The sequence below is a fragment of the Dendrobium catenatum genome, unplaced genomic scaffold (assembly GCF_001605985.2).
Source record: "Dendrobium catenatum unplaced genomic scaffold, ASM160598v2 fragScaff_scaffold_898, whole genome shotgun sequence".
Lineage (NCBI taxonomy): Eukaryota > Viridiplantae > Streptophyta > Magnoliopsida > Asparagales > Orchidaceae > Dendrobium > Dendrobium catenatum.
In genome coordinates, this window is record NW_021319360.1 from 755,610 (window position 1) to 772,570 (window position 16,961).

General features: G+C 33.1%; 1 protein-coding gene across 1 annotated transcript; it reads left to right on the forward strand.

Moving 5' to 3' along the window:
* The first annotated feature begins 14,928 nt into the window (after positions 1 to 14,928).
* LOC110110533 lies at positions 14,929 to 16,961 on the forward strand. Its single transcript, XM_020842056.2, has 3 exons — positions 14,929 to 15,523; positions 15,688 to 16,573; positions 16,727 to 16,961. The coding sequence occupies exons 1-3, from the start codon at positions 15,185 to 15,187 to the stop codon at positions 16,771 to 16,773; spliced, it is 1,272 nt and encodes a 423-aa protein (XP_020697715.1). The 5' UTR covers positions 14,929 to 15,184; the 3' UTR covers positions 16,774 to 16,961.

The window sequence follows — 16,961 nt, forward strand, 5'->3', positions numbered from 1 at the left end:
ATGAAAATTTAATAGTAAAGGGAGTCATATTTTTATGAGGTCTGCAGAGCTAACATTAAATTTATCTTTGCCATCTCCTTTCTATGAGAATTCAATTTTGCAATTTGGATAATTTGATGTTTATGATATATATATATATATATATATATATGTTGAAGTGGCCTTGGCTTCAATTTGGGCTTTGAATATCTTAGGCTTCATTTGGGACGAACTTTCTTACTGTTTTTTTAAAACAACTTTTTAGTACAAACTTTAAAATCTTGTACTAAAAAACTGCTCTAAGAAGCAGTAAAAAAGTCATCTCAAACGAAGCTTTATAGGAGGTTAATAAATCCCAATACATGAACTTATAAGAAAGCTACCTACAAAGAAATGGCTGATCGAGTTAATAATCATGTTGATATCATTCTTATACTGATAGGTTCAATGCCACAAGGACCCTAATTTGAGGTCCTTGGTGACCATAATTTTATCTTAATCTTGTTATCTAACCATCACATTTTTAATGTCATATAACAAATTTTTTTATGAATTCCATGATATTTATACTTGTTACATTTTGCGCATTGGGCTTCCACTAAATATTTCTTGTAGTTATTCTCTCTTTAAGTTTCAAGTCAACACAACATGGGTAAAGAGAAGTCAATAACAATGGCTAGCAACTAACAAGGGTGATCATCAATAAAGAAAACAATTAAAATATCTTTAGGGTTGTACTAACAACTTGAAATTACTTTCAATTGGACTAATTTATTTTGTCGTTGTGGATACTTATTTCATTGCTTCTTATTTTCTTGTGTACCATCTATGATAAATACGTGCAATGGGATAAGATTGTGATGTCAAATTTGGGTGCTAACCATTGACATGACTAGTCATTATGGAGCGAGGTTAGGGGCGATGACCCTTGGAGCCAAGTACCTCAGATAAAAGGTTAATTATTATGTATTTCCGTGATCCTTGATAAATGGGTTTAATCCTAATGAACCTTATGGGTCACATTGTCATCTTGAATGCCAAGGTCATGGTGTTATGACACACCTATGTTGGTGGTGGGAGTTCAAAGATGTTGAAGTTTGTGCTAATTTTGCCTGATGGTGGGCATTGGTAATAATATGCATCAGGCGATAATATATATCAGCTGCCAATCAATGTCAAAGTGAAATTGAGAGTCAACATTAATCAATGGAAAACAATGAAGGTGAATTAAAGTTAAGTATAAAAGTTTAGCATTAATGAACTTTGATTTTTATATATCAAGATGGTTCATATAAAAGGGGAAGGCCATCCTAATCACCGAAGCACTAGAAGCAATACGAGAAAAGTGTGGCCCATTTTGCATTAATCCACTTTGATCAGTTTGTGTTTGTCAATTGGCCTTCGATATAGGTGTAATTGTTATACTTGAAATCATTTTGGCAAAATGGCCATTTTGTCTAAATGCGTAAGAAAATAAAAACTAATCGAGTCCTAGAATTATTTTTTGAAAAATTTTATTCAATTTTTTGGTATTTGAAAATAATAGTGGTTCTTATGAAAAAGAAGATGATAATTAAGGCTTCATTTGGGATGGCTTTTTGTTGGGATTTTTTGAAGAGGGGAGCTACTTGTTCTTCTTGGATTGAGAGAGAGAGAGAGAGAGAGAGAGAGAGAGAGAGAGAGAGAGAGGGAGGGAGTATCGCGAGAGATAGAGAACAAAAATCAGTCCGATATCATGTGCTGCCCGTCAGATCGATCCAACATCCATGCTCTCTTGATAACAAGAACCTTCCTCCAACTCCACCAATCTCTCATACCAGTTCATAGGGATTTCTGAGGAGGAGAGCTTCTTGTTCTTCTTGGATTGAGAGATAAAGAGAGAGATATCCTGAGAGATAGAAAACATAAATCTAATCTTATTGCTTCGTTAGAAGTCTCTATTGCAAGCCTTTTAACACTTATTTATAGACTAAAAGGCTATACATAGAAAGAGCATAGAGAAAGTACACCTTAAACTAAAACAAAATTAAATCAAAATAACTCTCACTTCTTACTGCTTCTTAAAGTAATTTTTTAGTACAAAAATTTTAATTTTTTTACTAAAAAGCTGCTTTAAGAAGCATTAAGAAGACCGTCTCAAGCTAAGCTTAAATGTAGAGCATTCAAAATATGTTTGATTTGATTGCCTAAACATTTATCACCAAAAACGGCACTCAATAAAGGTTTTGTTTGTGATAATTTTTTTCTTCTTCCAACAACAACTTTCTTTCATAAAAATGACTTGAAAGCAAGAAAATATGGTGACAAAAATCTATCCCAAACGAGAAATTGACATTTTCAAAACCTACACTGATTCTGTTTGGTTAGGTCCGGATAATCTAGGGTATATTCAGAAAGTGGTTTTCGAAGGAGTGCCTAGTTTCTGTCCTCATTGTAAAGCCATGGGTCATAAGAAGTCGTAATGTATTAAGTTATTCCCTCTTTTGAGGCAGGTTGTGGATTCGGCTCAACCGCCGGTGGCTTCTATTTCTGATCCCAAAGTGAACTCTGTTTCTCTAGCTCTAATCGACCCCTCTTGTCCTACGATCTGTGATGACTCCGTCCCTGTCGTTGGGTGTGTTAATCCTGTATGTGTTTCTCCGGATGGTCAGGAGGTGTCTATTATTGCTATTAATTCAAGTATTGTTGATCATGTTGTTGGGGGTGTTGATGATAGTTTGGGGGTTAACAATGTCACTTTGGACTCTGGTTTAGCCCGTGGTGTTTCTGTTTTTGGGGTTTTTCCCGATTTGGCTGTTGGTTCTCATGATAATGTTGGTGTGGAGACCGGTGCTTTTTCTGATGTGATATTACCCGTTTCTGCGACTGTTAATTCGTTGGTAGATTTGAATTTGGTTAATGCTGATGCCCCCTCGGGTTGCACTCGTTTTTCTCCTTGTGTCCCTGCTGTTATGGGGGGAGGGGATCCTATATCTGTGAAGAATAAGGGTGTTCCTTGTGGTGTGAACTCTGTTGGTTCTCCTTTGCCTAATGTTGAGTTGGTGTCTTGTGAGGCTTTTGTTGGTGGTGATGTTGTTAGAAGTGATGTTGATTCGGGTGAAGGTTTGGTTATTCCTAATTCTTTTGTGGAAGTGCCTGTGAACTTAATCGAACCCCAAGCTATGGTGTATCATATGGGTGATAATTCTGGGGTGGATGTGCGGTTTCATCTTGATTGGCTTCACTATTCGTCGAAAGCTGAGTTTGATTCCTCATCGGAGCATTGTGGAGGTTCAGATCCTGGACATGATTTTAAATTGGTTCGTGACCGACCGATCTTTGTCGGTTCTCGTGGGACGTCTTGTGGGAGGGGAAGACGGGGTCGTTAGTTGTTTTGCCCCATGTTTTTCTCTCTGGTTGGTTTTTTTTCTTGCTGATTCGGTCGAGTTTTTCGTTGGTCGTGGATGTGATGGGCTATGATGTGGCTGGGGCTCGTTTCTTCGTTGTCATGGCTCATGGCAACCTTTGGTGTTGATCTTTTGTTGCCTTGGCTGGTCAGTTAGATTCTTTTCTTCGCGGCATTCTTCACCAATTTGGAGGGTCTGTGCGTGGCTTCGGGGAAGCTGGGAGCCTCGGCCAATTACTGAGCCTTCTGATTGTTTCTTTTTGTATTTTCTTCCACTGTTTTTCTTTTGCTTCATAGCTTCTTGTAATTCTATTTTGGTTTAATATAGTTTTTGTTTTGAAAAAAAAAAGACCTATTAAATTGACCTATAAGACTATTTAAGTGGACAACTTCTTTCATATAGGAAACTATTGATTAACTATATGTCCACTTATGCATGCCAAGCCAACATCTTCTTGTTAGCTACGCAAAAGGATTAATTAATATGTGCGGATGCTGAACGTCGTCCGGAGACCAATCATAATGCGGCACATCACCACTGTGCTCAGTACTGCTCGATACTGCTGACGTGACACATTTTAGTTGGTCTCCGGACGACGTTCTTCGTCCGGTCTCCGTACAAAATAATTTCTCCAGCAAACGACTTCTACAAGTCAGATATTTTAATTGGGCTACACAATACTTGTATTATTTTTTTTTTCTTATAATGATACAGGTTGCCAATTCTGTAACACTCAAATTTTAACTACACTCAAATTTATTTTAGAGAAATCTCATAAATTTTCACCCCGAAATATTTTCTCTTTTTTGCTCTTTTTTCTCTTAATATTCTCAATATAATTTTATGTGATTCATGAACAATTCTAAATTTAACAAGTGAAAATTTATATTATTAATTTTAAAGCCTATTTTAATATAATTTGTATCAACCGATGCCGAATTAGGGTTCTCAGCCGAAGTAGTTCCCAACTAATTAGCACCATAATACTAAAAAATTTAGTGCCACGTCTTTCTTTTTTCTTGAATAATTTCATGTCCATCGCACGCCAATATTAACTATATGTTGAACTTTGGTAAAGCTTAAAATTTTGTCCAAAATAGTCCTCCCTTAAAATTGTACAATGATATTTATATAGTTCAGAAATTAAATTTTAAAAAAAATATGATATGATGCTTAAAGACTAAATTAGTTACATATAAAAAATTATAAGTTAGTTTAAGCTTTTTTTGTTCACCGTAATTAATTGTCAAATGTGAAGAGAAGAGGATAAATTGCCATGAATTTATTATAAGATTAAGGTTTCATTTGAAAGAATTTTTTTACTGTTTCTTAAAACAACTTTTAATACGAAAATTTTAATTTTTATACTAAAAAGTTGTTTCAAAAAGCAATAAAAAAAACCTTTCTACGCAAAGCTTAAAATTGCAACTAGTTAAACCGCCAATCTTTTCAAATATGCGGCAGTATAAAATGCTGCAAAAATTAGCAATGCAATTTTTCTTTCTCATTGATAGCAAAACCATTGCGAAAGATGTTTGATGCGGATAGTGGCCACAATAGTAGTCTTACAACAAATTTTTTTTTTTGGCAACGGGTATCAACCTGCTGCCACTCCTGAAAGGGCGCTTGGTGGCGTGACTAATTCTCGACTGACCTAGAAGAGGCACTCACCTCAGAAACCTCCTAATCCGCACTTGATTGGGCCACTTAAGAGGCACTGCTACTCGAGGTGAATCGAGAACGAGTTGAGGTGTTCTCAACTATACTCGCTCACCAACCAAACTAAGCAACGGTGGGTTTACACAAATTTTAAACCGAGGGGAATTGAGCACGAGTTGAAGTGTTCCCAACTATACTCGCTCACCAACCAAACTAAGCAACGGTGGGTTTACACCAATTTTAAACTGCTTCAAGTCTTTTTGTGATGATTAACACAATAGCTGATAGAAAGTGTTGCAAAAGCCCTTTTTCCCCATAAGTTGAGAAGCCTTACCTGCATTGAAACCCCATTACTTTCCAAAGAAGTCGTACTTGTAGGTGCGACAGGTTTGTAAGTAAACAAGGGCTGTTAAGTTGTTGATCATAACCAAACATATCGCTTACCGAAGTTCAGCATAACGTTAATTTGGTATGCGATGGGACATGAAATTATTTAAGAACTGACAGAGACATCGCACTCAATTTTTTAGTTATAAGTTGTTAATTAGCTGAAAACTACTTCAAACGAGGCACCTAATTCCGCTTCTGCTATTCAACAAACGGCAAATTTGGCATCTCAAACAAAATTTATGATTTCATTTTTAATCATTTTTTTATTGCTTTCTAAAACAGTATTTTAAAAAGTTTTTTTTTTTTTAACAACAAAAAATTAGTAATCAAAAGCTATATCAAATAAAGCTTAAGGTTTTGTTTAGGATAATTTTCTTACTGCTTCTTAAAGCTGCTTAACAAGCAGTAAGAAAAGAAGTCTAAGATTTTATTTGGGACGACTTTCTTATCACTTTTTAAAGTAACTTTTTAATAAAAAAATAATTTTTTTATTAAAAAATTATTTTAAGAATAAAAAAAAATTATCTAAAAAAGAAAGCTAAATGATAAGTATTAGAGTTTTTATAAAGCTGCTTCTTGTAATTATTTGGAAAAGTCAATTCATTTGACTTTGGAACCTATCATTATTGGCTGGGACTGAGAAATTGCCAGGCTCTATCAAAATGAGCCAAACAATAAGAAAACTGACTCGTAATCCCGTCTATTTTTGTAATTATTACTCCTTTTCCTTATATTTCTCTCTTGTTATATTTACATGCCTTCTTTGACCTGATGGGCTGAGAATTCCTGAATGTTCTTAACAGATGGAATGAACTATGATGACAGTGGCTGAATTTGCACATGATTAATGGCAACTGTATGCTGAATTTTAATAGTTACTTTTAATGGACGGTATGTCCTTGCAATTTGTTTTATTGGTCTCTCTTTTTTAGGGGTGTCAATATTTGACCAGACAGCGAAAATACCGACGCGGCCTTGATCCGAAACATGAGTCTGCGACTCACCCGATCTAAACGGGCCTTCTCGAGTGTCGAGTTCTCGATTCGACCGTTGAAAAATAAGTCGAGGTTGGAGTTATCCGACAGGTCGATTGCCTTGGAGTCAAACGCGAACCCGTTAACTTGAAACTGCCGGGGCTGGCTCAGGCTTGGCCCGCGAATCTGCCCGCCTTGTCACAGCACGCGCACGTGCTGCCCGTCAAGCTGCTGCGTTGCAAAAGCTGCCAGCGACAGCGCTGTGTCCTGCAGTGCCGGTGCCCCACTACCGAGGCTGCCCGCGCGGACACCCGCACACCCGCGCTCGCCGCACACCCACACACCCGCCTGCGCGCTCCAGCGCGCGCCCGCTCTAGCCGGACTGCGTCCGCACATTTCGGGTCGGGTCAACCCGGCAACCCACTGGGTCGGATCTGAATTCAGATTTCCGACTTGTTTATCTACCCGGGTCGGGTTAGGGTCGACCCGTTTGAACCTGGGTCAGTTCCGAGTTCGGCCCGAACCCGACCCGTGACCCGAAATTGACACCCCTACTTCTTTCTACGTAGGCATGCTAAGGAATAAGTATTAAGCAATAATAATAATAATAATAAATTTATTTAGGCTTGGTTTAAGATGGTTCTTTTCCTGCTTTCTAAATCAGTTTTTAAGTAAAAATTTTTTGAACTATAAAATTTTATACTAAAAAAATACTTTATAAAGCATTAAGAAAGTCACACCAAATGAAGTCTTAATTTTATTTAGCTGAAAGAAAAAAAATACCAAAGAATGCATGGAAGTAGAGATTACAGGAGACTAGAGAATAGAAAACAAATCAATGAGTATAAATAAAATTAAAGAAGTAGAAATGTTGAAGCAACATCTATGTTTAATTCAAGGTATTAGAACAAATAAGACTAAGATTATCTATTTAGGCTTTGTTTGGAACAATCTTTTTATTACTTTCTATAACAATTTTTTAGTACAATTTTTTCTGAAAGCAATAAAAACGTAACGGTCAATGTTCTCCCAAACAAAGCCTTAGCTCACTTTCTTTTCAAGGCTTGATGTATTTTATGATAGTCTTTATGACTGCCATCAATAAGAATTTAAGAAATTATCAAATGTAAGAGCTTCAATCCATGACCCTAAATCCATAAAATTATGCCAAATAAAGTAAGTTAAAAAAAAATAAAAAATAAAAAATAAAAATAATAGAAAAAGTAAGTTAGAAAGCGATAAAAAATATAAAATATAATAGAAAAAAAAGTAAGTTAGAAAGCGTTAGAAATATTATAAAATTCTACATCTTTATTTGAATGATCATTATGCAAATTATGAATCCAACCTTAGGCATGTTTCAAAATTCCATGATCAATCAGATATAAAAAAGTCGAAACTAATATGCCTATGGCCATTGATGTTTATATCATTCACCATTTTTTTGAATCATTTGTGGCTGATTTAGAGTACTTATAAATCCTATCCGATCTCTAAACAGATGGTTTATTTAAAGATTGAGGTTTCGTTTGGGACATTTTTTTTATTGTAAGCAGATTTCTAATACAAAATTAAAAATTTTGTATTAGAAAGCTACTTTAAAAACAATAATAAAGCCATCCCAAATAAATCTTGAGATTAAAGCTTAGGGTCTCATAAATTTAAGTTTTTTTCCTTGATTCACTACATACTGTCAATCACATAATGTTTTATAAAATCAAATGATAGGTTATTATAATGTGGTCCAAAATGGTTTCCACAATCTTGCCCTAATGGAGAAACACTTGAACCATTCTTTTGACTAATTCAAAATGGTAATGGTTACTTTAGAAAAAAAACTAACACATAATTTTATTACAAATTTCTCTATACAAAGCAAGAAAATAGAACTATAAATAAAGTATAATACATAAAAATATTTCTCATATATGTTATAAGAATTGATACTATAAAATTTTAATAAATATTAAATATATTTTGATAGTATTAATATAGTAATCTAATATTTCTAATAACTTTAAAACCCTCCCACTAACTCATAGTTAAATTTATATCAATGTAATTCAAACCCAATTATCATAGCCCCATATGTTAAATTTATGTCAATTCATAACTTCTCATAATAATAATTAGTGGCATCTACCAACATAATAGTCTACAATTTCTTGTTAGACTCATATTTTTGCCACAACATTCTACTTTGTAAACTATTTGATCACTCTCATCTTTCATCTTGCCACAACATTCCACTTTGTAAATTATTTGATCACTGTCATCTTTCATCTCCTTTCTCTACACGAAAGCTCTACAACATGCTTCCTAAGTACTCCAAACTTTGAGTGTTTGGCTATCTCTATTGCCCATGGTTTCTCTTGCATCATAAATAAACTTGAATCTCATTAAAAATATCATATCATCATTATTTACTCCCTCACCTAAAGTGTTTATCTTTACCTCAACACTACCATATCAAAAATATGTCTCCTTGTATAATTTAATGAGTCCAACCTTCTCTGTGTCTATATCCTTATCTCATGACATTCATGAAAACATAATCTCCTCATGCATGGCGTCATCGCACCATTTCTATCTTGTACTTTTAATAGTCCATCTTCATATTCTCCATCTATATTGTCCCCTCAATTAGTCCACATTCTACAACCACCAAATCAAATTTCGCATAATAAAATTCCAATTTCCTCCATAAACTCCCCAAAGTCTTTTTCCACAACAATAACACCCCTATCTAAATCCTTTCCCACCCTGACAATATCCATCTCAGTAACATTTGACCCCAAACTAACATTCAAAAATCAATCTTAAAACACACATTTGCAACTAAATTAAATCAACTATGTAATCATGTGTCACGCCCTAGAATCTATATTGAAACATTTGATCTATCTTACTTTCTTTTCTTTAATCTAGAGATTTCATAATTCATACACACAGTGGAAAGAAGCATGATTGAATTTATATTCATTAATATGTACAATTATTAAAACCTCAAAAATGTCATATATATAATACTCATGATACAAAAACTAGCTATATCATTATAAATACATCACCATTATAAAATGAACTACATGTGTGAAAAGAAAGAAAACTAAACATGCTATATAGAGTCTCACATCGCAAGGTCCTTACCCTTTCCTGAAAACATATAAAATAATGCAATGAGCATAAAAGCCCAGCAATAATTAAAATCTTACACCTGAATGTAATGAAATGAGAAATAATATACTATAAATTATATAAATAATCAATATCTATGCCAGTTATTTGTACCATCACATCACATCTTAATATATTATATCATGAATAATGGTACATCATTATCATATACTAGATATCATTAGTGCTAGTGATATATCATATATCATCAATACTATTGGTATAAGTAATAGTGATCCATACCAATAATAGTAATCAATATCAATATTAGTCACAATATCAGTAGTGTAAGCTATAATATCAATAATAGTAATGAGTAATCGATTAGAAATCAGTATAAATAGTCAATAATCAGCATATATCAATATTGGAAGTACTATTCATAATACATCAATTTTGGTAGTACTCTTACCAGGTATATCAATACTGGCAATACTTTCATCATATATCAGATATCATTAATATTACATCTACTCTTATCATTGAGGTATTAGCATGACCATTCGTACTCTTATCATTGATCAGACATTAATTAGCACAATATTATCATTTTAGTACATCATCTCCATACGTATCACTTGTATCACACTTCAATATTATCATGTTAATCACAATATATCATTTCAACCCATTTTCAATATGCCTTTTTCCTACTCAGTTTTCTAAAAAATTATTATACACATATTTAACTGATAAAAATATTATAAAATCATATCAATTTATTCAGAATGGTTAAATATATAATATATCAAAAGTTATAATGTAAAAGCTTATAAAATAAAGAGATGATACAGTTTAGCAGATTTAGGAGAGATAAATTTGTAGAAATCAAAATCATCAAAAATAAAAGAGAGAGGATAGCTAATTATACTGCTTAGAACCATTTTTGTTAAAGAAAACATCTGACAAAAATGACTAGAAATGGACTCTCTCTCTCATCGTTCTCTCTTCCTCCATCTCCCTCTCCCTTTCTTTCTTCTAGTGCAAGCTAGCCGAATGAGTGTGGGAGAGACAGTGGAGGGATATTTAAAATAAAATATATTAAACAATATTATTAGTGGCCTAGCACAATAGCTCTTAAACCCAACACAACAATGCTGCATGTCAAATTTAGAGTTTCTATAGAGCAGAGACGCTAATGCCACAACGACAGTTTCTAACTCCATTGTTCTCTCAAATCTAGAGCCACAACACTCATTAGTATAAGTCGAAGGGCTAGTTTAAATAAAAATTAATTTTTTTTAACACATTTCTTTTTGTCGGGTTATTACAATATCCCCATCTTTAAAAAAATATTGTCATCGACATTTATATATCAGTATGAAAGAGAGAACATACTTAAAATAAAATTTCATGACTATTCGATATTCAAATAACTACAAATCAGAAATCACATCAAAATTGGATCTAACATTACATAAAAAACTTGAAAATTATCAAATAATGCAATCATACCAGTTAAATGCTTGTGCACACTAACAAAACTATCATGTACTCCTACTGAGATGGAGCAGTACATCTCATAGTTCTTTCACCAATCTGAATAACCCTTTGCCTAGGTCCACATACCATGCAATGCATCATCTTATGGCCAAGGCCACCACACCTGAAACATTGCCCGATCACTCAATAATATCGACATGCATTCTTTCTTCCACACTAAACACACTGTGGAACAGAGACTTTCATAATCTTTTTCTTACTCCCTTCACCCATTATATAACTCGAGGAGGTTTCTGTTCGGACTGTTTGGCTAAGTTTTTACTGATTAACAAAGCAATTATCAACCAATTTTAATACACCCTCGGGTGTAATAAAATTGGATTCTTATTAAAGGTTCCACAGCATTCTTATCAATGGGATGTTCTTTCTCATTTGGATTCTCTTTCATGTGCCTGAATAACTAATCAAATATTAAAATGTGATATGTAAGAAAAGATATATGTAACAAATATTCATGAATGTAAATTGTAAAACATATTTTTATTTTTATTATGCTCATAATCTCTAGTCACATCTTAATTATTCCAATAATCATTGCTCTGATATCAATTTGTCATACCCAGAATATATAATGAAAGAATTGGATCTAGCTTACTTTTTTTTCTTTAATCTAGAAATTTTGTATTTTATATACACAAAAGAAAGAAATATGATTGCATTTATATTCATTAGTATGCATAATAATTACAAACCCAAAAATGTCATGTATACAATAATCATGATACAAAAAATTAGTTATATCATTATAAATACATCATGACTATAAAATGAACTACTATTGTCAAAAAGAAAGAAAACTAAACAAGCTGTCATGAGTCTCACATCGCAGGGCCTTTACCCTTTCCTAGAAACATGTAAAACTATGTAATGAGCATTAAATCACAATAATAACTAAAATCTTATAACTGAAATCAATATAATAAAAAGAGAAATAATATGCTGTAAAGTAATAAAATTTGTATATATATATATATGTGGGTTATATGTACTATCATATCACATCTCAATATATTATATCATCAGTAATAATATTAGTAATAATGATTCATACTAATACTAGTAATCAGTGTCAGTGCTAGTCACAATATCAATATAGTATAAGCTACAATATCAATAATAGTAATGAGCAATCAATTAGTAATTAGTATTAATGGTCAATATTAGTATATATGAGCAATGACAGTACTCTTATCATGTATATCAATACTAATAGTATTAATTATAATATATCAATACTAGTAGTACTCTTATCATGTATCAGATATCATCAATATTATATATACTCTTATCGTTGAGATGTCAATAGATTCATCTGCACTCTTATTGTTGATCAGACATCATTTAGCACATCAATATCATTTCAATACATCATTTCATACATATCACATCAATTATTTCATCCCATATAACATTTCAACTTTATCATGCTAATCACAATACACCATTTCAACCCATTTTTATATGTTTTTTTTTTCCTACTCATTTTACTCCAAAATTCATATACATGTATTTAACTGATAAAAATATAATAAAATCATATCAAATCATTTAGAATGATCAAATCTCTAACATATCAAATGTTATGAGGTGAAAGCTTATAAAATCAAGAGATAATACATTTTTAGCATATTTATGAGAGATAAATTTGTAGAAATCAAGATTATCGAAAACAAAAGTAAGAGAATAATTACTTATAATGCTTAGAAGAATCTTCAGTAAAGAAACAATAGATAAAAATGACTAGATATGGACTTTCTCTCTCCTCCTCTCTTCCTTCCTCTCCCTCTCCCTCTCCCTTTCCTTCTTCTCGCACAAGCCAACCAAATGGGTGAGGGAGAGGGGTGGAGGGATATTTATAGTAATATATATTAGAAAAACATTGTTAGTGACCTAGCGTCGTAGCACTGCATGTAAAGTTCAGAGTTACTATAGAACAGAGACAATAACACTGCAACAACAGTTTCTAGCGTCGTTGTGCTCTCAAACCTAGCACTGCAATGCTCACCAGCATAGTGCCAAAGTGCTAGCTAGTTTAAACATAAATTCAATTTTAATTAATTTTTTAACACATTTCGTATTTTTGAGTTATTACACTATGAACCTACTATCATAATTAAAGCACTCAAAGATCATAAATGGCATCAAGCCATGTGAGATGAATATGATGATTTAATGTAGAATGGACCATGTGAAATTTTCCCCCTCCACCCAACTACACTAAAAAATTGATTGGATGCAAATGAGTTTTTCATAACATGCAAACATAACTTTGATGACTCTATTAACAAGTAAAAAAAGCTTTGTAGATTGATAAAAGCTTTCACCTATAGATGATAGTTGACTATCATGTAGTCAAACTTGCCATTATATGACTAATTCTCAATGAAATGTCAGTTGATAATTTTATCTTTTTCAACTAAGCATCAAGAATTCTTTTTCTTTAATGTCTTAGAACATTATTATGGTTTAACCCTACGCTTCATAAGACAAATCACCCAAATTAGTGTCTTAATCTTCTTTTTCTTTTTTTACTATTTTTGCTCTTTATATTTGAATAAGTTTTACTTATTTCCCAACAACATCATTAATATCATATATACTTGGCTCAATGTCCTACAAATTTTCTTGTAACTCTTCTTGCCTAATAATTTTCTATCGAGTAACTTGGGCTACTACATTATTTTTTCAACATAGAAGTTATTCCACACCAACATGAACTTCTCTTATTTTAGAGTCGATGCACCCTTAATCTTTTTGTTTGCACTTAGTTGATGAAAGCAACTCTACCTCTTGTTGCCTCACCTATACTCTCCTTCATGTTTGCTTTGTGCATTCTAATTTTACTACTTATAAGTTATTATAGGCAAGTCTATAGTAAGTAATTCGTATGCATCAGATTTGACATTCACCTTAGTCCCCTCTAATTTTTTTCACAATGTTAATTTCACAATTTTATCTATGAATTTAGTCTTTTACTCATGGACAAAATAAGTTATTCTTGATTCTCATTTTATCCAAATTATCTATGAACAAATTCAAAATAGTATCCTTTTTAAGTGTCACGTTTTTCATACCAAATTATATCCACATTTTAGTTTCTCTACATTGAGTATCAAGGATAAATTCTCCAAGTGGAGCTCCCTAAGGGCATGTTAATTAGAACTAAAACATTTGTTAAAATTATTTAATTATATTAGTTGCACATATTTTCTATGATTATTTGATATATAATTCATTTAATTAGACTAAATTTTATTTTTGAAAGTATTATTTAAACTATCAAATTCAAATCATGTATCTTATAACATATTCATTCAAATCAATAAAAAAAATGCATTACTCCAATATCTAATACAAAACATCATAAAACTCTCAGATGTGCTTTGAGAAGAGGGCATTACTAGTTATTTATGTGTTGCACCTATCTCAAAGTAACTTTAAAGGCTTAAATGCCTATCCTATCGTTGTCACTATCCATGACACTGTCGAGCCCTGCATCAATATCATCTCAAATTGATCACAATTTTATTGGGTAGGACATCCTCCTCTTCCTTGCTTTCTATCGTTTTGTATATTGACAGTGTAAAAAATATCATCTTGAGTATTTTCACTAAAATATATCACACTATATATATGAAGCATTTAAAAATATTTAAATTAATAAAAATTTAAATAATAAAAAAAAAAACTTATTTATATCTAATTTGAGTTTATTATCATTAATTAATAATATAAATATTGATATATGCTTTTAGGAATCCTAATATGATGGGTTATAAGGGTGCAAATTGCATATACAAGTCAACGAAGCCAATTTCCACCCCGAAGTTCTCAAGTGGAGGCGGACGAATTCCAGAAGACTGTTCTTGTTGGAAATAGTCAAGTCTTAATAATTAAGTTGGGTTGGAAAACGAATTCTTCGACCGAGCACACGTTTGCTCTTCTGCTCTTAATAAACCCTGCATCATCCATGGTAGTTGCAACGGTATTAGCTGAAGCTGAAGCAACGAAACCAAATCCTTTCTTCTCTTCTTCCTCTTCTTCTTATTCTTCTTATTCTTCTATTTATTCAAATTCTTCTAGCCATAGAACTATCAATACTCTGAAAAGAAATTGATGGAGTTAATTTCACCAAGACCGTTGACAGGAGCACAGGAACTGAAGCATGAGCTTTTTATGAGGGCTGAGGAGCTCGAGAGGCTTGTCGCAATATACAAGCTCAAGCTGTGCGGTGAAGAGATGGCTTCTTTGAATTATGGGAGTATGTTGATCGATCAAGTCAATACAGATGTTTTGGGGGACCAGAGAGGCCAATTCTATGATATCTACATGAGGAAAAGAGAAGTGAAGTTGAGAGAGGAATGGAGAGCTAGAGGAGCTGAGAAGAAAGCAGAGATGAGAGCAATGATGGAGAGTCTAGATAGCACTTCTTCCACGATGATGAGCAAGGGAAAGGTACTAAACTATCTCAACTTTGTTTCTTTATTGACAATTATGGGAAGTTGAGGACTTCTGCCTTTGTATTTTGTCCTTCTGTTGTGATTTCAAGTGCTGTAATCTTAGATATCAAAGATCTTACTCAACTACACATTCTACTAATAACTAGTTTTTTCTAATAGGAAACAGAACCCATGAATGATCATTGTAGACAGAGCAATTCACGAAAGCTTTCCTCAAGCAGTAGTAATAGTTCTTCCACTTCTCGGAGCTCAGCAACAGCCACAAATAATTCTGCTATCAGACCTTCCAACTCAGCCTCCTTGAGAAAAGAAAACACTAAGGCATCAACTGGAATCAGAAATGAGACCACCCTGCAAAAGAGCATTGCTCGAAGCCATAGCTCTAATGACAGGTTTAGTATTGTCAAGGATATCAAGGCCAGAAGGTCACAGTCCTTGCGAAAAAACTCTGTGAGTCTTGGTGAGCCAAAAAACTTTATGCATCTCAATTATGATCCTGATGCGTTAACACCACCAATGAATACTAATCCTCCAAGGAATGGTGCACCAAAGCCATTACTTAGGAAGAGCTATGGTACAGGTCCAACAACTAAACTGAGAATCTCTGTGGCTTCTGAAGCACCTATAAGTGAAGAATCCTGGAATCCTGCATATCATAGATTTCAAAGTAACGGTCATATTGATGAAAGTCAGAAATCAAGGAATTCTCATATGGAAAAGTTTCTTTTTGACGTGCACAAGGCATCTGATTTTGATTCATCAATGGATTCTCTATGCTTAGACCAAGCAACAAGGGACTCACACGACATAAATCAAAATTTAGAAGGTAAGACTGTTCGAGCAAGGAAGAAATGGGGAAGTGTAGAGAGACCTTTTGTAGCTGTTGATGCCTCTACTCATTCCATCATGGATGTAACAAAAGGGATTAAGAAGTTTTTAAAATTTGGAAACAGAAGTAGAGGAGCTAAGATTAATAATGGCAAAGAAGATAGCCATGATTCAGAAAATTTTGCTTTCAATGCGGATGGGACACATTATGAACAAGGTACATTGATTATTTCCAGCAATAGTTTTATCTTATATTTATAAATACTTGGTAATGTCCTCATTGCAATTCTAGAGAAGATTCATTTCTTAACATCATTTTTTCAATTTCTCTGACATCTAAATACTAATTTTTTTTCTGAAATGTTTGCAGCTGCGCGTTCTCTCTTCTCTTCCACCATTTTGTGTCAGGGAAAATGAAAATTAGAGCACATGAAGGAACCAGGACCTGTATTTGTTAGAAGATTTAGATCTTCATGTTGAATACATGTTACTATGAGCTTGCTTGTTCAGTTCTTTTATTTTTCAGATTTAAGGTTCCCCTTGTAAAAATGCCCCATGATTTTTCTTCTCTGAAGCATGGTGTAAAAGAAATGTTTATTTATTAA

Bases quoted from the DNA above. Each gene is read 5' to 3' on its own strand.
- LOC110110533 (XM_020842056.2), top strand. From the start codon at position 15,185: ATGGAGTTAATTTCACCAAGACCGTTGACAGGAGCACAGGAACTGAAG. The intron at 15,524-15,687 runs GTACTAAACTAT...TTTTTCTAATAG, and splicing joins CGATGATGAGCAAGGGAAAG to GAAACAGAACCCATGAATGA. The intron at 16,574-16,726 runs GTACATTGATTA...AAATGTTTGCAG, and splicing joins TGGGACACATTATGAACAAG to CTGCGCGTTCTCTCTTCTCT.